General features: G+C 44.1%; 1 protein-coding gene across 1 annotated transcript in view; it reads right to left on the bottom strand.

Annotated features, from left to right (window-relative positions):
- Positions 1-2,025: 2,025 nt before the first annotated feature.
- The window catches only part of SORT1 (sortilin 1), a 123,177-nt gene continuing 97,321 nt past the window's right edge, over positions 2,026-27,881 (bottom strand). Inside the window, exons 16-20 of the mRNA XM_033918152.1 lie at positions 27,662-27,778; positions 13,694-13,802; positions 13,371-13,489; positions 9,296-9,413; positions 2,026-2,816 (exon numbers count right to left, since the gene is read on the bottom strand). Of these exons, the coding sequence (XP_033774043.1) occupies positions 2,802-2,816; positions 9,296-9,413; positions 13,371-13,489; positions 13,694-13,802; positions 27,662-27,778 (478 nt within the window). The 3' untranslated portion in view covers positions 2,026-2,801. The remainder of the gene's footprint in view (positions 2,817-9,295; positions 9,414-13,370; positions 13,490-13,693; positions 13,803-27,661; positions 27,779-27,881) is intronic.

Raw genomic sequence — 27,881 nt, 5'->3', positions numbered from 1 at the left:
GCTGGACTAAAATTGTGGCCTACTCCCCCGGAGAAGGGCACAATTGCTCCAGACGCGACCTAGCTATAAAAAAGTGCTGGTTACATGAAAAAATACAGTAAAATACAGTTTTCTTAAAGGGAAACAACCCTTCAGACCAGCACTACCTCAGGATTTTTTATTTTTTTTTTTTATTTTTATTTTTTTACAGAACAGACTCCACAGGCTCTCGAAGCAATATGCCTTGCTTGACTTAGGGGGCAAGGCTTACTGCTGAGGCTCCTCTAAAAAAATGTGGGGAGGTGGAGGAAGTGGGGGGAGGGACCCCGCTCGTGACCCGCCGGGTTTGACACCCCCGAGGTCGGACGGACCCCCAAACAGGGCCCGACCAAGCTCCGTCCGGCCAAAAACAGGGACAATAAACCCCTAAACAAATTCCAACAGCCCTACCAAGAGAGATGGGTACAGATCACTCAACACCTGCTGGAGACTGAAAGAAGACTGAGGGAAATAGAGAAGGGAGGATAGTATATACTGTCCCAAAGTTTTGTTTTCAGTCTCCACCTGCTGGTCATGATTAGATATATACCCATTCGTAAAGTTAACCTCTACTGGTCTGGAGAGTGCTAAAGAAGACCCATTTTAGCCTTATGCTTTCTGATAAAAGCACAGAAGGCAATGGGAAAGTAACAGGAAGGCTCATGTGGAGATAACTGTTTGCCAACTATGCTGAATTTTTACTCATTTCACTCTCCTTTGTTGTGTCCACTTTTTTAAGGGTGACTTTTTTTTTCCCTTACCTGAATTCTAAAATTAAGTCTTATTTGCTCCACTCCATGTAGGAATTTGTTCTAAAACCATAGAACAGCCAGCACCAATCTTAAGGGTGTGTGGAATCCAAGGTGAATTGACTGAAAATGTCACTCTTTCTCCATTCTCAGGAAGGCCCAAGTTATATGTCACCTCAAGAGCTTCTACAGTCCTTCCACTGCAGCACACTAGTCTCTTTACTGACAGTTGGGGAAAGATTAGGAAGTGATGTCAGACAGCTCTCCAAACAGACAGCACCCTCTTAACCCATATCCTTCCACCTCCAGAACTGATCAGCATAGCAGGTCAATATTCAGACCAACATCCAACTGATAGTTTTCAAGCGAGAGCCATTTGGGGAGAAGGGACTCTTGAAAGTATGATCAATCCAGCTGCTCAGACACATTTAGAATACCTCTGCAAATCTTTCCCTAAGATGGTTTATTCTCCTTGCTGCTCACCCCCTCCCACACGTGGTAACCTGAGAATCAGGGGAATCGGGTTCAATTCCCACTGCAGCTCCTTACAAGTCACTTAACCGTCCATTGCCCCAGGTACAAATCTGTAAATATGTAAAGTAGTGTGATTGTAACCATAGGAAGACTGCTTCAAATCGCATTTCCTTTCTAACCCCATCCTAGCAAGTATCAGTCCCCAGGCAGCTCTTCCCACCAATCAGCCTCTACTATCCTGTCTATTCCTTTCAAGCTGGCTCTCCCCTCACTTTTTAATGCTCCTTTTGTTTATCTGGAGGCTGCAGAGCAGCAACTCATCTGGAATAGCTATTCCTCTTTCGACTCATGAGTTTGAACCACACAATGCCTGACTCTCACATGAGCAGCACATGGCTTGAACTCACTGAAGTAGAAAACAGGACAGCTGTCATGCAAGCAGCGTCCACAGGAACTACCACTGGCCCCTGGGTCTTACAATAAATACAATACACCTCTATGAAGATTCCAAGTTCATCTGAAATATTCACTATTAGAATATCAGATGTAAGCCAAAGTATTCTGGGTACTAGTGATCATCCAAGGCATGTCTGGGACGGAGAGACTCTTGCAGGACTACAGCTATAACCCAGTCTCCATATGGAGTGGTAGCAATAGCCATCCACAATGTCAGGCTCAGGAAACAGCAGAGAGAAGGTTTTAGACACAGAAAAAGCATATTCCCTAAAAGCCAGCAGCTGAGGTACCAGAGGTAAGACATTACAGCAGAAAAATCTGTCCCCACTCTAGATCCTCTCTCCCTTTTATTCTAAAATAAGCATATTACTTACCATATTAAAATTGAATTTTAAAAGAGTTTCTACAGAGACAATCTGCATTTTCATTTCTCTGAATTTTTGCTTTACATTATCTTCAACTTTCTGTAGCTTGATGGGAAGTGGGAGAGTAAAACCCATTCAGTGTTATCAATCATCCTTTACTTATGTTCCCTAGCAGGGGTTTCATTTAAGACCCTTTTCTCCCACAAAATTATGCAAACATAAAAAAAGATTAACTCTTACGGACTGCGCAAGAAATAAAGGTTGGCACTTAACACTTGGGCTTTGATCTCTCACAACAGCTTCAAATGAGTGAAATGGTTCTGAGCATCTCCTGTGAATGTGGAGGTCACAGATCATCAAGATGATGAGAAAGCAAGTAACACTCTCAACCTCGAATACCACAAACAAGGTGGCAGTAGCATTTTTTACCAAGCAAGGAGCAGCTGCCAAGTCAAAAAGTGTTATTGCTGAAAGTTCAGTTTTTAGTCCTTTTTCTTGTTTGGAGAAGAAATTTAGTTCACGAGTAAATCATACAATCTTCTGCTCATGTGCTTGTGGAAATCACCAGCTAATACCCAAGGCAAAGGGGACCAACATTTCTGGGTATCCAAGGGAGGGAAACAAGCATCCAATTAGAAGCATTTACAATAAATTTAAGGGGGAAAGGTAAAGTCTTGCTTTCAGTTGTCCCAACAAACCTCCGACTTGTGTGACAGGTTGTGACAGTTCCATGATGGCATTATTCCAGAAGATCCTAGAAAGAGGAAATAAAAAAAAGTGAGCACACAGGAGAAATTAGGTCCTTACCTGCTAATTTTTTATCAGGTTAAATTTAAAAACAAATGCTCTAGTAGAGGGAGAAGCCCTTGTGGTGTTCCTCAAGGCTCTCCACTGTCCCCTCTGCTATTTAATATGTATCTATCATCTCTGGGTGCTAGATTGGTTACTTCAGGCTTAAATTTGTTTAGCTATGTGGACGATATTACCATCATTTTACTGATTTTGCGATCAATCTTACACTTAGGTGTGAAATTGAGAAGATATTTCAGAATACTGAAAACTGGATGTCATAATTCAAATTGAAACTCAATCCAGAAAAAAACAAAATTCTATTGCTTCTCCAGGACATACCTCTACTGAAACATCTTTGAAATTAAATAATACAGTGGTACCTCGGTTTATGAGTGCACCGGTTTGCGAGTGTTTTGCAAGACGAGCAAAACATTTGCAAACTTGGTGCCTTGTAAACCGAGTGCGCCTCGATTTGCGAGAGCCCCTCCCCTCAAACCGGCACCCTCCCCCCCGCGATCCGGCACCCCCCCCCCAGCGACCTGAGGTCCCCCCAACCCACCCGAACCCTCTTCTTACTTTGATGTAGCCTCCGCACCGGCACCAGCATGTCCTGTGCTGGTGCCCGAAGATCTGCTTCCTGTGCTAGGCCTTGAGCATGTGCACATGCTCAAGGCCTGAGAGTTCATGTTCTAAGTCCAATAGATGCTGGCACTGTAATCTGGAACCTGGGACACTTGATCATCTACTTTATTATTGTCCCTATATTAAGACATTTTGGAATTCAATTTAGTCTCAAGTAAATGCATTAATAGAAAATCATGTGGCACTCTTACGATACAGTGTTATTTGGCATGATGATGAGGAAAAAAAGTCAAATATCAGAAAACAACAAGCTTTTATTAGTTATGACAGGGGTTGCCATCCAACACATAACCAATAATTGGAAGAATCACAGTAACCTTAGTTATACATTTTGGTGGAATACATTATGTCATATATTTAAAATGGAACGAGCAATAGCAATACAAAGAGGGACATAAACTAAATTTATAAAAATATGGGGGGCCATTGACAAAATATTGTAGTGAATAGTCATCACTTCTTCTCTTCTTCTTTTGGCACACCAAAGGGGGGAGGGTGTTGGGTACAATTTTACATAATATGTTAATATATTCTATAATATGTGTTTATTCTGATTGAAAATATGATGAAGGTTGGGAGGTAGGGGGAGGTAAACGTATCACTAGATTTTTATGTAGTAAATATCAAAGTGATATTGTGTAATAACTTGTTGAAATATATTATTTTGTGCACTTATTGTCAAATTTAAAAATGAATAAAGAAGGAAAAAAAAAAAAGTAACGGGCTTAAAGACTAGTAATCAATAAAAGTTTATTATTACTTGATGAAATTTGACTTCTTGCTCTCATTGACATCCCGAACAGAATTGTATCATATGATAATGCTACATGGTTTTCTAGTAAACAATTAATTTGAGACCAAATTGATTTCCAAAAGGCCATGATACAGGGACAGTAGAATATTAAATGGTCCAGAGTCCCTGCTTCTAGATTACAATGCCAGCATTTATTAGACTTAGAGCTATCTAATTTTTGTAATCGAACAGGGGTCCAAAAAGCTCTATGTAACAAAAAGAACCAAGTTTGTCTCATAGATGCGGACACTGTACATCTCATTCTCCAAGACCAAATTCGTGGCCATTAAGACGCAGAAATTTGATGCTTAATCTCAATGCTCCAAATGTCTCTAAGACCAGTCCTTGTTTTTTTATTCATATATCCAGATATCAATTTATACCACTGTGCGGCTTGCTGCCCCAAGAAATCCGCCTGAAAGCATAAGAATTCCAGACTATACTAATTATTAAGATTTTTCCATTAATAGCATAGAACTTGCAAGGTTATGCGGTATATAAGTTATCCGTTATGTTATATAGAACTCTGCTGAACATAAGAGCGAAGGACCCTACAGACATCCAACTTGAGTAACTGCCTCTCTTCTAAAGAGCCCTCCCGACTACCCAAGACCGGGAGGACCATGGACTGGTTGACATGAGACGGCAAAACCACTTTTGGCAGAAAGGAGAGAGCCAGCCGCAGCACAATTCACTTCCTAGAGAACTCCAGGATGGGAGGCCTACACGAAAACATCTGCCGTTCTGAAACGCATCTCGCGGAAGTAATTGCCACTGAGAACACCGCCTTAAGAGTAATGTCCTTCAACGTACAGGCGCCAAGAGGCTCAAACGTAGGACGAACAAGCACAGAGAGAACTAAATTGAGATCTCAGGCAGGAACAGATGGCCGCACTGGAGGCCGTAACAAGTTCACAGCTCTCAAAAACCGAATCACATCTGGAGAAGAAGCCAAACGCTTACCATGCAAGAGACTGCGAAAGGAAGACAAAGTGGCCACAGAAGAAAGACATACAGAAGGTCGGCCAAGCTTGCATCAGAGCAACCAGCCCCTTGGCCTGGCAATCCCTGCCCCGACTGAAGAACCACGGCACTATGGCGCTGACCCTCATGGCCATAAGGTCCATGATCGTCCGACCCCAGGTCTGAACAATCAACTCGAAGGCTTCTAGCCCGAGACACACTCCCAGAATCCAGCACATGACAACTTAGAAAATCCGCCTGGACGTAATCCACACCAGCAGTGTGGGAAGCTGAGATGTCCTGAAGATGAGCCTCCGCCCACATCGTGAGCAGAGAGGTCTCCAGTGCCACCAGTCGATTCTTGGTGTCCCCCTGATGATTGACATAGGCCACCACTGTGACATAGGCCACCACTGTGAACACAAACTGACTTGCCCTCCATCAAGGACTGAAATTCCACCAATGCTAGCCAAATGGCTCTGGTCTCCAGCTGCCCTGAGCCAAGCGAACGTGACATTGGGCTCCCCAACCGAGAAGACTAGGGTCCGTGAGAAGCATGGTCCACTGGAGCTGATCGAGACTCACTCCCTGAACCAGATTGGAAAACAGAAGCCACCAATGGAGGCTGTGCTAAACTAATCCCCTGAGTGGGACCAGAGAGTCCAGATTGTGAGTCTGGGGTGATGACTATCAATGAAGCACATACTGAAAAGGGTGCATGTGAGCCCGAGCCCACCGGTCACTTCCAAAGAGGCCACCATAGACCACAAGACCTGCAGAAAGTCCTGGGCCAGTGGACATCGGCAATCTATCAGAGCGTGAATCTGCACCTGCAATTTGCACACCCTGGCCTCTGGAAGGAAAACTCTTCCCAAACTGGTGTCAAAAAGCACGGCGATATACCCCAAACGCTGAGAGTGTCAACCAACTCTTGGCCAGGTTTACCACCCAGCCCAGGGACTGGAGAAACTCCACAACTTGAGCTGTAACCTGGGAACTCTCTTGCAACAACTGTGCTCGAATGAACCAATAGTCCAGATAGGGGTGCACTAAAATGCCCTCCTTGTGCAAAGCCGCTGCCACCACTACCATAATCTTGGTGAAGGTGCACGGCGCCATAGCTAAGCCAAACGGAAGCGCACAAAATTGATAATGCTCTCCCAAAATCACAAAGATACAAAACATCGATTGGAGGGCCGAATGGGAACATGCAAGTAGGCCTCCATCAGGTCGAGAGAAGTCAGAAATTCCCCAGGCTCGACAGACAAAATTACAGATTTCAGGGTTTCCATGTGAAAAGACGGAAACCGTAGAGCTCTGTCGACTTCCTTGAGATCCAAAATGGGCTAAAAAGACCCATCTTTCTTGGGCACCACAAAGTAAATTGAATACCTGCTGGTGCAAATCTCCTGAAGTGGAATTAGGACTACCATTTTGAGGTCCAGCATCCCGAGCAGTGTCTGCCGAAAAGCCCTCTTCTTCCAAGTGGCCTAACAAGAAGAGGAGAGGAAATGATCTGGCAAAGGTTGGGAAAACTCCAGAGCATAACCATCCTGAAGCACCTCCAGTACCCACTGATCAGTTGTGATCTCGGCCCATCCCCAGTAAAAGTCCTGCAACCGAGCTCCAACTGTAACCAATGAGTCATTGGGCCGTCAATTATGAGGCTGCAGAGGGAAGCCCTAACAAGATAGGTAACGAGTAGCCCGTTCAGAGCAATGTAGCTGCTGCTTTAGGAGACCTCAGAGATATGTCAAGAGAGAGAGCAAGAGAGAAAGAGCGAGAACAAGAGAGAGAGCAAGATCTAGAAACAGGGACAATAAAATTTGCGGACGACACCAAACTATTTAGTGGAGCTCGGACTAAAGAGGACTGCGAAGAATTGCAAAGGGACTTGAACAAACTAGGGGAATGGGCGACGAGATGGCAGATGAAGTTCAACGTTGAGAAATGTAAAGTATTACATATGGGAAACAGAAACCCGAGGTACAACTATACAATGGAAGGGATGTTATTAAATGAGAGTACCCAAAAAAGGGACTTGGGGGTAATGGTGGACATGACAATGAAGCCGACGGCACAGTGCGCAGCGGCCGCTAAGAAGGCAAACAGAATGCTAGGCATAATCAAGAAGGGTATTACAACCAGAACGAAAGAAGTCATCCTGCCATTGTATCGGGCGATGGTGTGTCCGCATCTGGAGTACTGCGTCCAATATTGGTCGCCCTACCTTAAGAAGGACATAGCGTTACTCAAGAGGGTTCAGAGGAGAGCGACGCATCTGATAAAGGGGATGGAAAACCTTTTATACGCTGAGAGATTGGAGAAACTGGGTCTCTTTTCCCTGGAAAAGAGGAAACTTAGAGGAGATATGAGAAAGACTTACAAGATCATGAAGGGCATAGAGAGAGTAGAGAGGGACAGATTCTTCAAACTTTTGAATAATAAAAGAACAAGAGGGCATTCAGAAAAGTTGAAAGGGGACAGATTCAAAACGAGTGCTAGGAAGTTCTTCTTTACCTAATGTGTGGTGGACACCTGGAATGCGCTTCCAAAGAGTGTAATAGGGCATAGTACGGTACTGGGGTTCAAGAAAGGATTGGACAATTTCCTGCTGGAAAAGGGGATAGAGGGGTATAGATAGAGGATTACTGCACAGGTCCTGGACCTGTTGGGCCGCCGCGTGAGCGGACTGCTGGGCACGATGGACCTCAGGTCTGACCCAGCAGAGGCATTGCTTATGTTCTTATGACAGAGCAAGAGCGACAGCAAGAGCACGATAGAGCAAGAGCAAAAGTGAGAGAACGACAGCAAGAGCGACAGAGCAAGACAGTGAAAGAGCGAGAACAAGAGACAGCGAGAGAAAAATCAAGAGAGAAAGAGAAAACGAGGGAGAAAGAGCGAGAGAGAAAATGAGAAAGAGCGATAGAGAAAACGAGAGAGAACAAGAGAAAGAGAAAACGAGAGAGAACAAGAGAAAGAGAAAACGAGAAAGAGAAAACAAGAGAGAACAAGAGAAAACGAGAGAGAACAAGAGAAAGAGAAAACGAGAAAGAGCGACAGAAAACGAGAGAGAAAGAGAGAAAACGAGAGAGAAAGAAAGAAAACAAGAAAGAGCAACAGAGAGAGAAGAGAAAGAGCGAGAGAAAACGAGAAAGAGCAAGAAAGAAAACGAGAGAAAACAAGAGAAAGAGCGCAAGAGAGAAAGCAAGAGCGAGAGAGCGAAAGAGTAAGAGAGCGAGAAAGAGAGTGAAAGAGCGAGCGAGAGAGCAAGCAAGACAGTGAGAACATAAGAATTTGCCGCTGCTGGGTCAAACCAGTGGCCCATTGTGCCCAGCAGACCGTTCCCGCAGACCAGTGCCCTGAGACCAGCCCTACCTGCATACTTTCTGGTTCAGCAGTAACTTGTCTAATTTTGCCTTGAATCCTTGGAGGGTGTTTTCCCCTATAACAGCCTCCGGAAGAGCGTTCCAGTTTTCTACCACTCTCTGGGTGAAGAAGAATTTCCTTACGTTTGTACGGAATCTATCCTCTTAACTTTAAAGAGTGCCCTCTCGTTCTCTCTGCCTTGGAGAGGATGAACAACTTGTCTTTATCCAATAAGTCTATTCCCTTCAGTTTCTTGAGACAGTGAGCGAGCGAGAGAGAGAGAGAGAGAGAGAGAGCAAGATGGTAGATAGCGGGAAAAACAAATGTTGGATATGGCAGTGAAAGGTAATAAAAAAAAAAAAAATCATTTTAATTTCTATTTTGTGATTACAATAGGTCAGATTTGAAATGTGTATCCTGCCAGAGCTGATGTTAGACAGCAAGCGTAAGCTAGGACCTAACAGAGAGAAAAATATTTTTTCATTTTGTTTACACTACAGTGCTGGCGTGGAGTTGGAGAGGGTAAGGGGGTAGGATTGGGTGAAAAGGCTACAAACCCCCCCCCCCCACCAGGATGTTTGGAAAAAAACTAACACCCGATTGGGCAGGAAAATTGAATCGAATCAACCTGTTTTTCCCTGAATCAGGCAGCACTACTCAGCATCTCTTCTCACCTCATCAGAGTCATCATGGTAACCTAGCCTACTTCCACTGGAGATACTGGTATCCAGGGCATCTGCTCCATTTGCCTCCACATGCTGCTGCAGAACAGAGTATCGATGAACTAAAAACCTGCAGAAACCAGAACAAAAGCAGTCAGTCACTCAGAAGGAAGTAACTAACGCTACACATTCAGAAATAAAGTGTGAGGGCCTGGGGAATTTCTACCAGGGCAGAAGGGAATGGGCATCCCTCTTGCTGACTATCTTCATGGTAGGGGGGAGTGTGTATGTGGGGGGATCTGGGTGGCTGAGACAGGAGGAGGACGTGGGCATTACTCCTGCTGAGTAACTTCACAGGTAGGGAATGGTCTTGATTTCTGAGGCAGAAGGGAGTGGGCATCCCTTCTGCTGCTGATCTTTGCCGGGGGGGGGGGGGGGGCTGGGGGGTTAGGAGTGTTGGTGGGTCCAGGTGGCTGAGACAGGAGAAAGTGCACATCCTTCCAATGATCTTCACAGGTATGAAGGGGGGTCAAAGTTTCAAAAGGTAGGAAGGAGTGGGCAGCAGTTGGACCACAAGGGATTCAAAAGGCACGCGGGGGAGGCGGGAGAAAGGTAAAAAAATTGTCAGAGACAGGAGGGAACCCTCCTGTCCCGGCCTACTATTGGACCACCAGGTCATACAGCAGGCTTGGTGGAGGCCTGCAGGACATCAAAGAAAGGGAGGACAGGATACAGGGCAGGGAAGTGGGACAGGGTAAACAGCGAGTGAGGCGACCTGGGTGCAGAGCCTGGCAGGGAAGTGAGGGGGGCTGGGTGCAGAGCTTGGTAGGGGAGGGAGTGAGGGGGAGGCAGAGCACAAGAATATTAAACCCCTCCCCCTGACTTATTGTCGAGTCAACCTTTTTTTCCTCCTTTTGGGGGGGAAAACAGTAGCTCATCTTATACTCGAATCGACTTATATTCGAGTATAAGATGTGATGAGGGACTTAGATGGGAATTCACCCGATGCTTTTACAAAGGTCATGGACTGAAACTGAGGGGCATCAGGCCCAGGACAAATGTCAGGAAGTTCTGTTTCACACAACATGTGGTGGATGCTTGGAATGCTCTCCCAGAGGAGGTTGTGATGGAAACCACCATTCTGGGATTCAAAGGTAAATTGGATGCACACCTTCTTGCAAATCACATTGAGGGATACGGGTTAACAAGGTCTTCATCGGGGAACACCTAGCTTGGCCTCCGCGTGTGCGGATCGCCGGTCTAGATGGACCTAAGGTCTGATCTGGTGAAGGCATTTCTTATGTTCATGGTTTCCGATTGTATGGCTGCTCTTTGTAAATATGCCTTCACTTTCAGGATTTGGTCCCTTGTACAATGTCATGTTTGAAAACATTTTCAATAAAAATAGAAAGACAAAAAAGATTGCTAGAGTAGGGGTAGGCAAGGAACAAACGAAATTCACAGCATTTATAGATGCTATTGATGGCGATAATTGTATTAAGCAGGGAGGGGGGCATAACCCAATAAGTACGAGACACCCTTTGCCTGGGAAACTTGAAAAGATACACATACTGTATTTTTCGCTCCGTAAGATGCACATTTTTCCACCCAAAAGTGGGTGGAAATCTAGGTACATCTTATGAAATGAAGGTGTAAAATTTGAATCCACCGCACAGCTGCAACACCCCCCTTGCGCACCAGCCGCATCCCCGCACCATACCACCTTTCAGCACCGCTCACCACCCACCTGTACAATTACAAAACGCCCCCCGTGCCGCAGCCGCACTACCTATCAGCACCGCTTGCCACCCTCTCCCCCGTACTATTACAAAACACACTGCCCCCGTGCCGCAGCATCTTTTTTTTTTTTTTTTTTTTTTTAAACAACTCCCCTCCCCCCCCCCCACACTGTCGTCGTCGCCATACTTTTTTCCAAGCCTGGTGGTCCAGCGTATGGCTCTGTATTATTTCCCAGCAGCAAACGCACAAGTCAGGAGCGCGGTGGTCAGGGCCAAGTTTTACATGCTCCCGCTTGGGCCCGCACCGCTTTCCGAATGGCTGGCTGCAGTTCTCGCGGGACTGCCCAGAAATAGTAAGGAGCCATCAAGGGAGGGAGGGAGGGAAGAATTAAAAAAGGTACAAGGTTAAAAAAAAAAAAAAAAAAAAGGTACAAGGGGGGAATGATTAAAAAGGTACAACGGGGGGGGGGGGGGGGGGGGAATGATTAAAAACGGTACTGGAGGTACGTGGGGGGATGATTTAAGGTACTGGTGGGGTATGTGGAGGGGTATGGGGCCTGCCTGTCTGCCTGCCTCTAGACCTGCCTGCTCTGTGCCCTGTCCCAGCCTACCACTAGACCACCAGAGGGTGGAGGGTCAGGGTACAGAGCCTGGCAGGGAGGGGGGACAGGGTGCAGAGCCTGGCAAGGAGTGTGGAGTTGGGTGCAGAGCCTGGCAGGGAGAATTTGGTTCAGAATGTTTTTTTTCTTGTTTTCCTCCTCTAAATCTAGGGTGCGTCTTATGGTCAGGTGCGTCTTATGGAGCGCAAAATACAGTATATTATGCTGAATCCTGTTACCAGTGAAGCAAAGAGAAGCATCTAATGTCTAGAAACAAGACCCTGAGGATGCGACAGTTATAACATAACAGTAGGTTATCGTTAAGTCAAACAACTTATAAATAAACACAGGCTAGTGGTCAAACTGATCTGATAATGTACTAAGGAGAAATTAGGTTCTTACCTGCTAATTTTCTCTTTTATACTCTCCAGACCAGTACATCTTCACTGATGGGTAATAGCTCATAACCAGCAGGTGGAGACACAGACAAAATCTTTTGGCTGTAGTACAAATAGCTATGCTTCCCTCTCATACCTCAGTCTGCAGAATGGCCAAGCATAACTAAACATTGCTAAATATAACAGTAACAACACTCCAAACAGGAGCAACAATGAACATTGAGCAATACTGTTGGAAGATGGATAAAGCCCCTTCAGTAAAGGCCCCCACAGCTTGCTAGCTACACCAAAGCTGCTGTTCTTTTGATCTCCCCGGCCCTAGAAAAATATTAGAAACCACAGAAAAAATCCCACTCTTTACGCGAAAGACCCATAAGAATAACACAGACAGACAGATAGGGTGGGTTGCTGCTCCGGTATGGAGGGTCTAAAATAAAGAAAATTAGCAGGTAAGAACCCATTTTCTCTTTCTTTAGCACCTCTCTAGACCGGTACAGCTTCACCGATGGGACATACCAAAGCAGTACCCATCATGGAGAGCTGCCACCAAAACACGCTCACCGAACACCACATCCCGACATGCCTGAAAGTCCACATAGTAATGTTGCACAAAGAAGACCAAACCACAGCTTTACAGATATCCGCTGGAGGCACAAGACTCAGCCCAAGAAGATGCCTGACCCCGAGTGGAATGAGCCTTGAGAAATTCTGGAACAGACTTCTTGATCTAGCGCGCAATGGTAGCCTTGGAAATGCCATCCCCCTTATGAGGACCTGTCAAGAGGACATATGATCCAACTTTCGGAACTCCTGGTTCCGCCGAACATAAGCGCGAAGAACCCAACAGACATCCAATTTGCATAACTGTCTCTGCGCTAAAGTGCCCTCCCCCAACTACCCAAGACTGGGAAGACCTTGGACTGATTGACATGAAAAGGTGATTATCACAATTTTACTTGTTATGATATAACTCATCTGATTAGATATCTATGGATCTGTATTGGGTGGTGTTGGAGGTTGGGGCAAGGCCGGGCTTTAATATTGGAGAAACTGGCATGATCTTCATTACAAGTCTTGAAACTAGACTTGTGTATTTGTAATGTTTTGCAGCTGTACACAGATCTGAGATAAGTACATGTAAACACATCAGTACACCTTTGTTTATGATTCTATATATTTCTTTTTCATGTGATCATGCTTTAATAGATTTAGAAAAATAAAAACCCGATGCATCATTTTTCTAGCTGAAAGTATACTCTTGCCTCACTATAATATTCAGAATCATACTCTCTTAAGAGTCTCTCTTGGTGGGGAGGTACCTTGTGCAAACAAATATAGAGCAAGCCCTCACCTGCCTCCACAGACATACTTCTTGATGATCAGGACACCTGCAATGATGGAGATGAGCAGTACAGACACTACTGACAGGATTATTGGAATCAAATCTTGGTGCACCTGCAAAGGTTCCTTCTACAAAGACAAAAATATTGTGGGTGACATGTGTTAAAAAAAAATTTTCACAGTTCAAGTATCTGGGGAAATACTAATGTCCAAGGGAACAAACAAGAAATACCCGTCCATTCATTTTTAGCAGCTTCTCAGTTAACTCAGCTGCCCCATGGCCAGTAGAAACCATTGTCTCTCCAGCTAATGAGCTCTGTAGCTAGTACACACCGATGGTTCCTGAGAAATTGAGCCACCAGTACATTTCTTTTTCAGATCTATCAGCTCATGTTTAGGGTTCTCTCCACCAGCACACTTGTCTCCTGGAATCTTGCGATACCTGAGATAAAGCAAAACGAATGTGTTTAAGGACAGCTATTCCTCTGGGAAGGTGAAATTTCCCATAAGAACTTTCAAGAACATAGAATAAGCACAGGACAGAAAAATGTTTATTGTTAAAAGCAGAGACAATGTATAAACTTAGTAGTGTGCATTTAAAGTTTAAATCACTATTTCAACAAGTCAGCTAGTAGTGTTTGGGATGCCAGAATATATGAAACATTGCATGCCCTATTAAAAAAAAAAAAAAAAAAAATCTTTGACTATAGTTTTGCTGAAGCCAAATAAAGATCCTTTATTGGTTTCAAACTACAGGCCAATATCTTTGATAAATGTTGATGGAAAACTGTTAGCTAAGTTATTGGCCATACGCTTGGCTAAGGCTCTCCCTTATGTAATATAATGTAATTTATTTCTTATATACCGCTACATCCGTTAGGTTCTAAGCGGTTTGAAGAAAATATACATTAAGATTATAAATGAGAAGTAAGAAGGTACTTAAAAAATTCCCTTACTGTCCCGAAGGCTCACAATCTAACTAAAGTACCTGGAAATTAATAAAGAAGAGAAAATAAAGATGGTTGAAAAAAGAAAAATTCTATGTGACCTTATAGGATGGAAATTAAACTGACAGTGAAGAACTGTATGAAAAATACATATGGAATGCAGTTAGAGTTACAATCTATTTATGGTATTTGTTTAATTGGAAGGTGTTAAAGTGGGTAATTTGGGGGAAGGTTATCTGAAGGTAGGTGAATCTTTTGGAGGTAAAAGAGGAGGGGTTAAGATATTTGGATGAATTTTTTGAAAAGCAGGGTTTTGATTTCTTTTCTGAATGTTTTAAAGTTGTCTGATATTGTCATAAGATTGGAGATGGAATGGTTGATTTTTGCTGCTTGTGTTGCCAGAAGGTTGTCAAACATATTCTTGCGTTGTGTGCCTTTGAGTGGGGGGAAGGCGAAAGGGTTCGAGGTTCTTCTGTGTCTTGAGGTGGAGATTTGGTTTAAGCGGTTGTTTAGATAGGAGGGGGAAGAGCCGTGTAATGCTTTGAATATCAGGCAGTGGAATTTGAATTGGATTCGTGCTTGTATGGGTAGCCAGTGAGAGTCTAAGAAGGCAGTTGTTATGTGATCATATTTTTTGAGTGAGTAGATCAATCTATATGGTGTTTTGTATGGTCTGGAGTTGTTTTATCATAGTGGCTGGACAAGGAAGATATAGGGAGTTGCAATAATCCAGCAGACCTAAGACTAGGGATTGGACGATTAGTCTAAATTGTGCTTGGTCAAAGAATTTTCTGATTTTACGGAGATTTCTCATGGTTAGAAAAGCTTTCTGGGTTGTTTTGTTGATCTGGGGCTGCATTGTGCAACATCTGTCTATCGTAACTCCTAGGAGTTTTAGTTCGGGTTGTATTGGGTATTTGGTATTTTTGATTTTCAGTTCAGTGATGGTAGGAGTTTGGGCTTTTTCGAGCAAAAGGAATTTTGTTTTTTCAGAATTTAGTTTTAGTTTGTGATCCATCATCCATTTTTCTACTGTGTCTAAGGTTGTTTCTAGCTTTGTTGTGGTGGTGGTCTCTGATGGGTCGAAGGGGAGGATTATGGTGATGTCATCAGCATAGCTGAAAGATGTGACATCTAGGGTATCTAAAGTGGCTCCTAGGGAGGAGATAAGAGGTTGAAGAGCGTAGGTGAGAGAGGTGATCCTTGTGGAACTCCGCAGGGATTTGTCCATGGTTCTGATTTGATATCATTGTATTTTACCCTGTAGGTTCTAGATTTGAGGAACCCCTGAAACCATTTGTAGACCTTGCCTGAGATTCCTATGGCGTCGAGAATTTCCAAACCGGATTTGTTGCTCATAGACATTCCTCACATAATACTAGATTGGCTCTCCATATGTTGACATTAACAAAATCCATGGAGGATCCAGCATTCTTTGTATCTTTGGATGCGGAGAAGGCATTTGATAGAGTAGAAAGCACAGTTACTTACCGTAACAGGTGTTATCCAGGGACAGCAGGCAGATATTCTTGACTGATGGGTGACGGCACCGAAGGAGCCCCGGTACGGACAATTTCAGAGTGATTGCACTCTAAGAACTTATAAAGTTCTAGTTAGGCCGCACCGCGCGTGCGCCTTCCCGCCTGACGGAGGCGCGCGGTCCCCAGTTAGGATAAGCCAGCTAAGAAGCCAACCCGGGGAGGAGGGAGGGACGCAATAATATCTGCCTGCTGTCCCTGGATAACACCTGTTACGATAAGTAACTGTGCTTTATCCCAGGACAAGCAGGCAGCATATTCTTGACTGATGGGTGACCGCCAAGCTAACAAAAAGAGGGATGGAGGGAAGGTTGGCCATTAGGAAAAAAGATTTTGTAAAACAGATTGGCCGAAGTGTCCATCCCGTCTGGAGAATGAATCCAGACAATAGTGAGATGTAAAAGTATGAACTGAGGACCAAGTAGCAGCCTTGCAGATTTCCTCAATGGAAGTGGAGCGGAGGAAAGCTACAGACGCTGCCATAGCTCTAACCTTGTGGCCCGTGACAGAACCTTCCAGTGTCAGTCCCGATTGAGCATAACAGAATGAAACGCAAGCAGCAAGCCAATTAGATAAAGTGCGTTTAGAAACAGGATGACCCATCTTGTTAGGGTCAAAAGACAAAAAAAGTTGAGGAGATGATCTGTGAGGCTTAGTGCGTTCGAGATAGTAAGCCAAAGCACGTTTACAGTCCAAGGTATGTAAAGCCTGTTCACCTGGATGAGAATGAGGCTTCGGGAAAAAAACAGGTAGGACAATGGATTGGTTAAGGTGAAAGTCAGACACAACCTTAGGGAGAAACTTTGGATGGGTACGCAGAACCACCTTATCATGGTGAAAAATAGTGAAAGGTGGATCGGCCACTAGTGCATGTAACTCACTGACCCTCCTGGCAATAAGGAAGACCACTTTCCAAGTGAGAAATTTGAAATGTGCTGTGGCCAAAGGTTCAAAAGGAGGCTTCATTAAGGCGGAAAGAACTACATTGAGATCCCAGACCACAGGAGGGGGCTTGAGAGGTGGTTTAACGTTGAAAAAGCCCCTCATGAACCTGGAAACCAAAGGATGAGCAGAGAGGGGTTTTCCATGAATTGGCTCATGAAAGGCAGCAATGGCACTGAGATGAACTCTGATAGAAGTAGATTTGAGACCAGAGTCAGACAAGGAAAGAAGATAGTCTAACACCAGTCCCACTGCTAGAGACATGGGATTATGGTGATGCAAGAGGCACCAGGACGAAAACCGAGACCATTTCTGTTGATAACAATGAAGGGTGGTCGGTTTCCTGGAAGCATCAATGATAGAACGGACAGGCTGAGAAAGGAGTGAGTGAGCCGAAATTAGCCCGAGAGATACCAAGCTGTCAGGTGCAGAGACTGTAAGTTGGGATGTAGTAGGGACTGTTGATGCTGAGTAAGCAGAGAAGGAAACAGTGGAAGAAGTATGGGCTCCCTGGAACTGAGTTGAAGTAGAAGGGAGAACCAGTGTTGCCTGGGCCACCGTGGAGCGATGAGAATCATGGCGGCTTGTTCCCTCCTGAGCTTGAACAATGTCCACAGCATGAGAGGTAGAGGAGGAAATGCATAGAGGAAGAGATTAGTCCAATCCAGGAGAAATGCATCGGGTGCCAGACGGTGAGGGGAGTAGAGTCTGGAGCAAAACAGGGGCAGTTGATTGTGAGGAGCTGCAAAAAGGTCCACCTGAGGAGTGCCCCATTGAGCGAAAATGGACTGGAGAGTCAAGGGATCGAGAGTCCATTCGTGGGGTTGGAGAATTCTGCTGAGATTGTCTGCTAAGGAATTCTGCTCCCCTTGAATGTAGACAGCTTTCAGAAATAGATGATGAGCTGCCGCCCAAGACCAAATCCGTTGGGCTTCCTGACACAACAGGCGAGACCCCGTCCCTCCCTGTTTGTTGATGTAGTACATTGCAACTTGATTGTCTGTGCAAAGGAGTAGTACTTGAGGAAAGAGGAGATGTTGAAATGCTCTGAGGGCGTAAAACATTGCTCGGAGCTCCAGGAAATTGATGTGATGCTTCTTTTCCTGGACAGTCCAAAGACCCTGAGTTTGGAATTCGTTCAGGTGAGCTCCCCAGGCATAGGGGGATGCATCTGTGGTGATGACTAGATGATGAGGAGGTAGATGGAACAGTAGACCTCTGGATAGATTTGAAGATGTCAACCACCAAAGTAGCGACTGTCAAAGAGACGATGTCACAGATATGTGTTGTGAGCAAGGATCTGTCACTTGTGACCACTGGGTGGCCAGGGTCCATTGAGGAGTGTGCAGGTGAAGACGTGCAAAGGGGGTGACATGCACCGTCGATGCCATATGCCCCAAGAGCACCATCATGTGATTTGCAGAGATGGTAAGCCGTTGAAACACCTGCAGACAGAGATGAAGGATGGTCTGAAGGCGGTTGGATGGAAGAAACGCCCTCATGAGAACAGTGTCCAGAATGGCGCCAATAAATTGAAGTCGCTGGGTTGGAATGAGGTGCGACTTGGGAAGATTGATTTCGAAACCCAACAGTTGAAGAAAGTGAATGGTCTGGTTGGTGGCAAGAAGGACCGCCTGAGGAGAATGAGCCTTGATCAGCCAGTCGTCCAGATAAGGGAAGACTTGAAAATTGTGAGAGAGGAGATAGGCTGCTACCACAATCAGACACTTGGTGAATACCCTGGGAGAGGAGGCCAGACCGAAGGGTAGCACCTTGTATTGATAATGAGTTTGATTGATGAGAAAGCGTAGATATTGTCTGGACGCTAGATGGATAGGAATATGTGTGTAGGCTTCTTTGAGATCGAGGGAGCATAGCCAGTCGCCCTGAGTTAGAAGAGGGTAGAGGGTGGCAAGAGAGAGCATTTTGAACTTCTCCTTGACTAAACATTTGTTGAGATCTCTGAGATCTAGGATAGGTCTGAGGTCTCCGGTCTTTTAGGGAACTAGAAAGTACCGGGAGTAAAATCCCTGACCTCGCTGATCTGGAGGAACTTCTTCGATGGCATTGAGAAGAAGGAGGGATTGAGCCTCTTGAGTGAGAAGGAGACCTGTTGGAAGCAAACTCTTTTGGAAGGCCTAACGGAGGAGGAGTCTGAAAATTTAGGGAGTAGCCATGGGCGATGATAGAGAGCACCCATTGATCGGTGGTAATTACCTCCCATCGGCCCAGAAAAAATTGGAGTCGACCTCCGATAGGTTGTGGAAGAGGACATGAGGGAGGAAGACTGGCGATGCCCTGGAGAAGAGAGTCAAAAGGGCTGAGTTGGTTTAGGCTGAGCAATAGGCTTTATTGCAGGCGGCTGTTGTTGGCGAGTCTGTTGATGCTGCTTTTGCCGCTGCCTCCGAGGCTGGGAAGGATGAGGCTGAATCGGCCGAGTAGAGAAACGACGCTGATACGACGTCTGCTGTCTAAAAGGACGAGCAGGAGGGGCCTTCTTTTTGGTTTTCAATAAGGTATCCCACCTCGTCTCATGAGCCGAAAGCTTCTGGGTAGTGATATCCAGAGATTCTCCAAACAGCTCGTCACCTAGGCAAGGAGCATTGGCAAGGCGGTCCTGGTGGTTAACATCAAGTTCTGAGACGCGCAGCCATGCCAAACGTCTCATAGCTACAGACATTGCAGTAGCTCGGGATGTCAGTTCAAATTTGTCATAGATGGAACGGACCATGAACTTCCTGAGCTGAAAGAGACTGGCAGTACATTGCTGAAAAGCAGAAAGCTTGCGGTCTGGAATATATTTTTGAAAAGTGGCCATTTGCTGAATAAGATGTTTCAGGTAAAATGAGAAGTGAAAGGCGTAGTTACCTGAACGGTTGGCCAACATAGCATTCTGGTAAAGTCGTTTACCGAATTTGTCCATAGCCTTGCCCTCTCTGCCAGGAGGGACAGAAGCATACACACTTGAGCCTGCAGATTTCTTCAGGATTGACCCCACCAGCAAAGATTCATGTGGCAGCTGAGGTTTGTCAAACCCTGGAATGGGAATAACCTTATAAAGTGATTCCAGTTTTCTTGTGGCTCCTGGGATAGTGAGAGGAGTCTCCAGATTTTTATAAAAAGTTTCCCTTAAGATATCGTGAAGGGGTAATTTCAAAAATTCTTTGGGAGGTTGGTCAAAGTCCAAAGCATCAAGGAATGCCTTGGACTTTTTAGAATCAGACTCTAATGGGATTGAAAGGGTGTCTGACATCTCCTTAAGAAATTTAGTGAAGGAAGAGTGCTCTGGTTTACTAGCAGGATCCTGCACAAATGGATCAGCCTCATCCGATGAAAAATCATCCTCGGTACCGAGGGGGTCCTCAGAATCATCCCATAAATCAGGGTCACGTACCGATGGAAGGCGGCCCTGAGATAGAGGAGTAGAGGATTCGGTATGTCTGGTTTTATGTACCGATTTGCCGGAACGCATCGATACCGTACCTGGTGAATGTAAAGCAGTACGGGTGTCAGAAAGCGGTACCGGATCGGAGACTGAGTGAACAGCTCGATGAAGAGACTTTGGTTCTGCCGACAAAATAGGCACAGACATGGAAGAGGCAGATTTAAGCGGTGTCGATAACGTCGATGCCGACAAAATAGGCTGGTCGACGATCGGTACCGTAGGCTCAGTGGGTACTGACACTGGAAGGTTCGGAGTTAGCAGAGCCGGGAGAAGGTGTTGTAACTGCTCCTTAAGCTGGACCTGGAGAATGGATGCTAGACGCTCATCCAGGGATGGTCCTGATACCGCTTTTTTCTTGCTCGGTACCTGCGGTGCAGCTCGACGCTCCGGTGAAGTGGATGCCGATGAAGAGGCAGTAACTTCTATAGGAGCGGAGCGCTTACGAGGCCGGTGCGCAGTCTGCAGGACTTGGCTCACTGCATGTTCGACTGGCGGGCCGAGAACTGTAGGGGATGGCTTCTTAGCTGGCTTACCTGTGGGGTGCGACACCGAAGATGTATCTTGCAGTGTCGAAAGTGCCGGGGCCGATTTGGAGGAAGTTGTCGATGCCGGTGGAACTTCCATAGCGGCACCAAAAAGAAGCTGCTGCTGAATCTGGCGATTCTTCAAATTTCTCTTTTGAAGAGAATCACAGTGGGTGCACGTCTCAGCCCTATGGTCCGGACCCAAGCACTGAAGGCACCACTTGTGCGGGTCGGATAACAAAATAGGGTGTGCATACCGCTGACACTTTTTTAAACCCGGTGAAGGGGGCATGAAGGGAAAAACGGCAGTAGCAAAATCGAAGTCCGAGGCTTCGATGGTGCCAACAGGCCCCTCTAGGGCCGACCGAAAAAAGTAAAAAAAAAAAATTGACTTTTTTTTTTAACAAGAAAAAGAAAAGAAAAAGGAACGTGAAGAATTTCACAAAGAAAATTAACTCGCGAGCGGGAAGGCGACAAAAAAGGATTTTCCAACAGCTGTTGGAAACACGCGACTTCTTAGCTCCGCGGAAACTAAGAAACTGGGGACTGCGCGCCTCCGTCAGGCAGGAAGGCATTCGCGCACGCGCGGTGCGGCCTAACTAGAACTTTCTAAGTTCTTAGAGTGCAATCACTCTAAAATTGTCCGTACCGGGGCTCCGTCGGTGCCATCACCCATCAGTCAAGAATATGCTGCCTGCTTGTCCTGGGATAATTGACTTTTATGTACCAAGCAATGAATTGGTCTGGCGTGGGTTCTGGATTTATACAAAGGATCAAAGCTTTGTATAACTCTTTTGGCCAGACTATATATAAATAATTCTTTTTCAGATGGTTTTCATCTGGAGAGAGGAGTCAGGTAGGGCTGTCCTTTATCTCCTCTGTTATTTGATATTATATTGGAACCTTTATTATTGGCAATTCAACAAGCAGAGATTTGGGGTATTCCTTATGCTGGTAATGAATACAAAGTATCTGCATATGCAGATGATATTTTGCTTTATTTGAGAAATCCTGAATCTACTATTCCACATTTATTGGACCTGATCGAAAGATTTTGAAAGTTTTCAGGATATAAAATAAATTGGAATAAATCAGAAATCCTTCCACTTAATATACACTCTCAAAAAGGATTGTTTGAGCAGAGTTCCTTTTTCTCTGGAAAGAAGAAGGTACAAGATATTTAGGAATATGGATTTACAAGTCACTGGAAGAAACAATAAAAATAAATGAATCTGGAAGCAGGGACTCTAGATCATTTAATATACTTTTGTCCCTGTATCATGGCCTTTTGGAAATCAATTTGGTCTCAAATTAATTGTTTATTAGAAAACCATGTAGCTCTATCATATAATACAATTCTATTTGGGATGTCAATGAGAATAAAAAGTCAAATTTCATCAAGCAATAATAAACTTTTATTAATAACTAGTCTTTAAGCCCATTACATTAACGGGTGCTAGAGCAGATGTCTGTCTGTCTGGGTTTTTTTCTTTGTCTCTCTCTCCTTGGACGCTGTATAATATAATGGCCCAGTGGATGATTTGGCATCCCGCTCCTGATGAAGACACGAAACGGAGCTCTGTCGAGTGGTGATGAATGACGATGAATGATGATATGTTTTTGGTGTGAGTGGTATTGTGAGTGTAAATGTGTAAATGTGTGGGGTTGGTAATAGTCTGAACCCCTGGTTATATGTGTAGTAAATTGGTATAGTAATGATGCTTTACTAGTCACTAGAGTTGGGTTATACGAGTGACATTCACATACTTTTTACATTTGCACTGGAATGTTGGAAATTCAACTGGTATCTGAGTTATTGCACTTTATTTCAATGAGAAAGATTTTGCTGCTATCTTAGATAGAAATTTCTGTATTGGTGCTGGCACAGGCACTTTTCATGGGTATACAATTTTGCACATTTCAGGAGTATATAATTTTGCACTTTTCATGAGCATAGTATATATATTCTTTAATGTACTGTAGTTATCTGTTCCTCAGGGTTTGGGCAGTTTTGCACATTTAGCATAATTTTGCACATTACAATCCTTTTAATGGATCCTCATAATTATTTAGATTAACTTTTAGATGTTAAATATTAATTTATGAATTTAAATGTTTTAGTATTTATTAAATTTGAGGTTTATAATTAAACTTGTGCAATTTATTAACCACCACCCACATATTTTCCTTAAGTTTTTATAACTGACTATATTTATGATGTTGGTTTAGTCTGTGATGGGGTATTTGTTTGTTATGTCCTTATATTCCCCTTGTCCCTGAACCATAAGCCTGTATTTTCTCACTTGTAATGAATGATTTTGTTTATAGAAGATGGTCATAGATTTGATGATGTATGAGGCAATTCTCATTTAGACGTATGTCTGGTGCTAGTCACCTATGAGACTTAGCCTGAGCCTAAAGGTTTCCACGATTCATGGTGGGCTCATACTGATATCTTTGACCTCAATTTCATTATTGCTCTTGTATTGAGCATAGCTACAGACTTCTGGCTCAGGCACAGGGGGATTTAGCCAATTTTAGGAATATTTTGTCTTGTATATTAGACATTAAACTACCCAGTTATGCTAAAGATAATAACATTATCTTAGATACTTGGAAGACCCTGAGATGTATTAATAAATTAACTGAAATTCCTATAGAACAATCTTTATGTCAATCACTATGGCTGAACTCCAAGATACAAATAGGCGAATCAAAAATTGCATGGAAAGATTGGATGCAAGCAGGCATAAGAACATTAGAGGATGTTATTTCAAATGGAAAACTGCTTGATTTTTCACAGTTGCAACTATCTTTTGGTATCTCAAGATTTCAATTTTATAAATGGTTGCAACTGAAGCAGGCTATTCAGAAAGGGTTCCCTGAATGGCGTAATTTAAAAATTTTTATAGCCTGCAATTCCTCTGTTTCCAGGCAAATATGCTAGGGCATCAAGCCGCCAAGTGGTATAAATTAATATCTGAACTTATTAATAAGAAACCCAAAAACGCTCTTAAGAGATATTTGGAGCATTGAGATTAAGCAGTATATTTCTGCATCTCGATGGCCACGTATTTGGTCTTGGAGCATGAGGTGTACAGCGTCAGCATCTATGAAACAAACTTGGTTTTGTTTTTTTTTTTATTATATCGTTGTTTTTGGACCCCAGTTAGGTTAAATAAGTTAGATAACTCTAGATCTAATAGATGCTGGCACTGTCACTTAGACATAGGAACATTAGATCATCTACTGTTTTATTGCCCTAGAATTTTGATTTTTTTGGAAATCAATTTGGGGAGATATCAATAATATTTTAAATTCTGAGATTTCTTTAACTTATGAAGAAATAATTTATGGTACCATTTTGCATACCAAAGATCCTCTAGATCGGTGTTCTTCAACCTTTTTACACCCGTGGACCGGCAGAAATAAAAGAATTATTTTGTGGACCGGCAAACTACTAGGACTAAAATTTAAAAACCCCATTTACGCCCCATCTCCTTGAGCTCGGTCCATGCAAACCATCTGATCCCATCTGCACAAGCTGCAATTATGATTTTATATTGAACATATTTTATTAAAGTATAAAAAGAAACAATATTCTGAACAATTGTGATTTTATAAATACAAATATACAGAGCACAGACCAACAAAACCCCTGTCTCCCCTCCCCTTCACACATATCCCCTCTACTATCAAGAAAATGAACAAGCCAAGTTATTATAGAATGCTACATAGAAATATCATGCTAACAGTTATGTACCCAGTTATGTCTCTAGCAGGATATATATTTCAAATCTGATATATTCTAATGACAAAATAGAAATAAAATTATTTTTTTCTACCTTTTGTTGTCTCTGGTTTCTGCTTTCATCTTCTTTTCACTCTTTTCCTTCCAGCATCTGCCCGTTCCATCCAATGTCTGCCCTCTCCCCCTTCCATATGTATCTGACTTCTTTCTATGCCCCTCTTCCCTGTCCATCCTCCTCTCTCCTTTTTACATCATTCATTCCAGCTTCACTGCCTTCTTCATTTTTATCTCTCCTACACCAGATCTAGCATCTTTATCCCTCTCTCATTTCTCTGCTGACCCCCTTTCCAGCATCAATGTCTCTCTACTTTCTCATTCCTCTCTCTCCCCTTTCCCTCATCTGATCTCTCCATTCCACCCTGACCCCCTTCCCCTCCTGTAATCTCCCTGCCAGCTGTTTCCTTCCTTTTTTCTTTCTCCCTACCCTCCTTCCTTTTTTTCCTTCTCCCTTCCCTCCATCCAACATTAACTCTCTTCCCTTTCCCTCCTCCCCTCCCAGCAGCATCTCTCCTTCTTCTCCCTTCCCTCCTCCCTCTATCCAACATTAACTCTCTTCCCATCCCTTTCCCTCCTCGCCTCCCAGCAGTATCTCTCCTTCTAACTCCCTTCAAGTCCAGTAACAGCTCTCCCTTTATCCAGCACCTTCCCATCCTCCTACAGTGGCTTCCTCCCCTTCCAGCAGCTCTCAGTACTTGCCTGCAGGAAGTTGCCGGTAAATCACTGCCCTGGCAAATAGGAGAGCTGGTGGGAGGGGAGACAGCCACTGTGAAGGCTCCCCAGGATCTTGTTCACAAACGCTGACTATCTCCCTCCACCTGCACCTGAATCTGCAGCTCTCTCCGTTCTAATCGCAACTTCCCCGCAGCCCTCTTCAGCAATTCGGCAGGGGCGGCAATCAAGAATCTTAACTAAGCAGACAATGTGACAATTGGGCACCTGCCATCATTTACAATATCTGTAGGACAAGCAAAGTATATATTCTTTAACTTTCACTTGAAACAGTACCCAAAGTAAAGGATCTGGTTCCCTGACATCCTCTAATCCTCAGGCAGACACAATGAACCTGCTCATTTTAGAGTTCTACCAAAACCGATCTGAAATCTGGATTTCATTTCAGCTGAAAACAGAAATTCTTCCCCCCCCCCCTCCACCAGAAGAGGGTGGGTCCTCCCAGACCAGCTGGCAATCTGATCCTAACTCCTCTGCCCTTTCACCATCCTGCTTATGCTGCTTTCAGTCCCAAGACAGCTGCCAGGACCTCCCACAGCACTGTTGCGGGGCTGCTATAGGAAGTCCTGATGGAGGCAAGAGTGAATGGGGATCCTACTTACCCAGATGTCATCACTAGACTACCAGGTCATTTCTTTTTTTTTCCCAAGTCTTTATTCATTTTTTCATCTTACATCAAGCGTACAATATTACATCAATTGAATCATATACATCACTTGAAATTCTTTTCTATTATCATCTTCAATACATAAATTAAGCCCCTCCCCCACCCTCCCTTTCCACAAATATTGTAAATCAAACATATCATACATGCGATATATTCAAAAATATTGATTAAACCTATAATATAATTATATATCCCCCCTTTCCCATTATTATAATTATACTTTTAGTAAAAAAAAGGTGTCTAATCATTACAATATGTTATTAATGGCCAGGTCATTTCAAGGGAGGGCCTTCAGGTGGTGAGAGGGGTTGGGTGACCAGTGCTCTTCAGGGAGAAGTGTTGAGGCAACGGCCGGCTCAGGAGGAGCAGGTTGGGGTTTTTTTGTTTGTTTAGAAAGCTGCCATGGGAACAAGGTCGGCAGAGTCCACATGGATTCCCCCTAGAAATCGCCCCCCCAAAGACTCGCAGGGATCCTGCGGGTATGGATGATGGTCCTCGGGGCTCCCATGGGAGTGTACCTGGCAATCCTACTTGCTTCCAGCACCGCTTCTACACGCTGCCAGCAGCTGACCCAGAAGACTTCCCTCTAACTCGTTTTGCATCGGACAGAAACCTTCCAGGTCAGCCACCAGCAGCATGGAGGAATCGCTGCTGGTGGTGTGGTTTATAAAAAGTAACTAACTACATAGGTTGGGGGGGGAGGGAGGGAAAGAGATGCTACCAGTGAGGAAGAGAAGAGAAAAGGGAGAATGATTGGAGCAGGAGGGAAAGAGTGCACATGGGGGGAAAAAATAAAGTGGGAAAATTGCAGGACATGGTGGAGAGGAGGGAGGGGAAAAATATTGAATGTTATGGAGAGAGAAGGGTGGGACAGATGCAGCTGTAGTGAGAGAATGGAACAAGACAGAACAAAAGACTGATGGACAGCAACCACTTGAAGAAGAATATTTGCAGAAGACAGGAAAGCAGAAGAAAAAAGAAAAACTGGAACCAATATGATGGAAAAATAAATCTCCAAAACAAAGTTTAAAAAAAAAGAATTTTATTGACATATACATTTTTGAGAAATGTATATAGCAGATGTCTTTGTATTGTGTTCCATGGAAAAGGAAATGCATTTCTGGTTTTATTTCTCCAGTTTTGAAGTACTGACCTTTGCTGTAGCTGGTGGGGAACCCCAAGCACCGCTAGCTGAAGACCTCCTCCAAAAAGGTGTCCAGAACTCCCTTCTACCAAGTTTAGCAGTCGCTGGCAGCATCCTTGAGCCACTGAGGTGTCAATTTCTGTGGCTTAGGGACACTGCAGCTGCCTGCCAAGGATTTTAGATCATCTTCAGAGGAAGTCTTCAGCTGATATAGCTTGAGGATCCTCATCAGCTGGAGTATTTATATTTTATATTTATATTAGAAGCTCTGGCAGAGACCCATTTACAAAAGTGACTTTGCTTATTTCTAAATTAGTCTGTACCAGAGCCTCTAATTTAGTAGCATAAATAAATGAAATAACTACTTCTGAAGTTTATGGGGACGGGCGGGGACAGTTTTGATTCTGTCCCTGCACAACTCTATTTTGGTTCCACTTCTGGGTCAATTTCAGTACACCTCTAGTACACCTACCTTGGGACAAGCCCTTACATTCCTGCCCCCTTTTCAGGTGTAAATACATAGGATTTACAGCAGAGAAAAGCAGTCACTGTACCCACTAGTCTTCAGCAGCTCCTGCTTCCCATACAGACAAAACTCCAAGTCATGGCCCTTCAGCTCCTCCTGCTCGATACAGTCCGAATGATTTTCTGGGCGGTAATAGCCAAAATCACTGCAGTAGGAAATATAAGATAGAGCAGCATTACACAGGGAACGTGTGTGGGGGAAGGAGGGGAGATGCCTTGAGTTGCACACAATGGCATAGAAAGGGTGAG

The sequence above is a fragment of the Geotrypetes seraphini genome, chromosome 13, assembly GCF_902459505.1.
Source record: "Geotrypetes seraphini chromosome 13, aGeoSer1.1, whole genome shotgun sequence".
NCBI classification, from domain to species: domain Eukaryota; kingdom Metazoa; phylum Chordata; class Amphibia; order Gymnophiona; family Dermophiidae; genus Geotrypetes; species Geotrypetes seraphini.
Note: the sequence above shows the minus strand (reverse complement) of the source record. Positions and strands in the feature narration are given on the sequence as shown.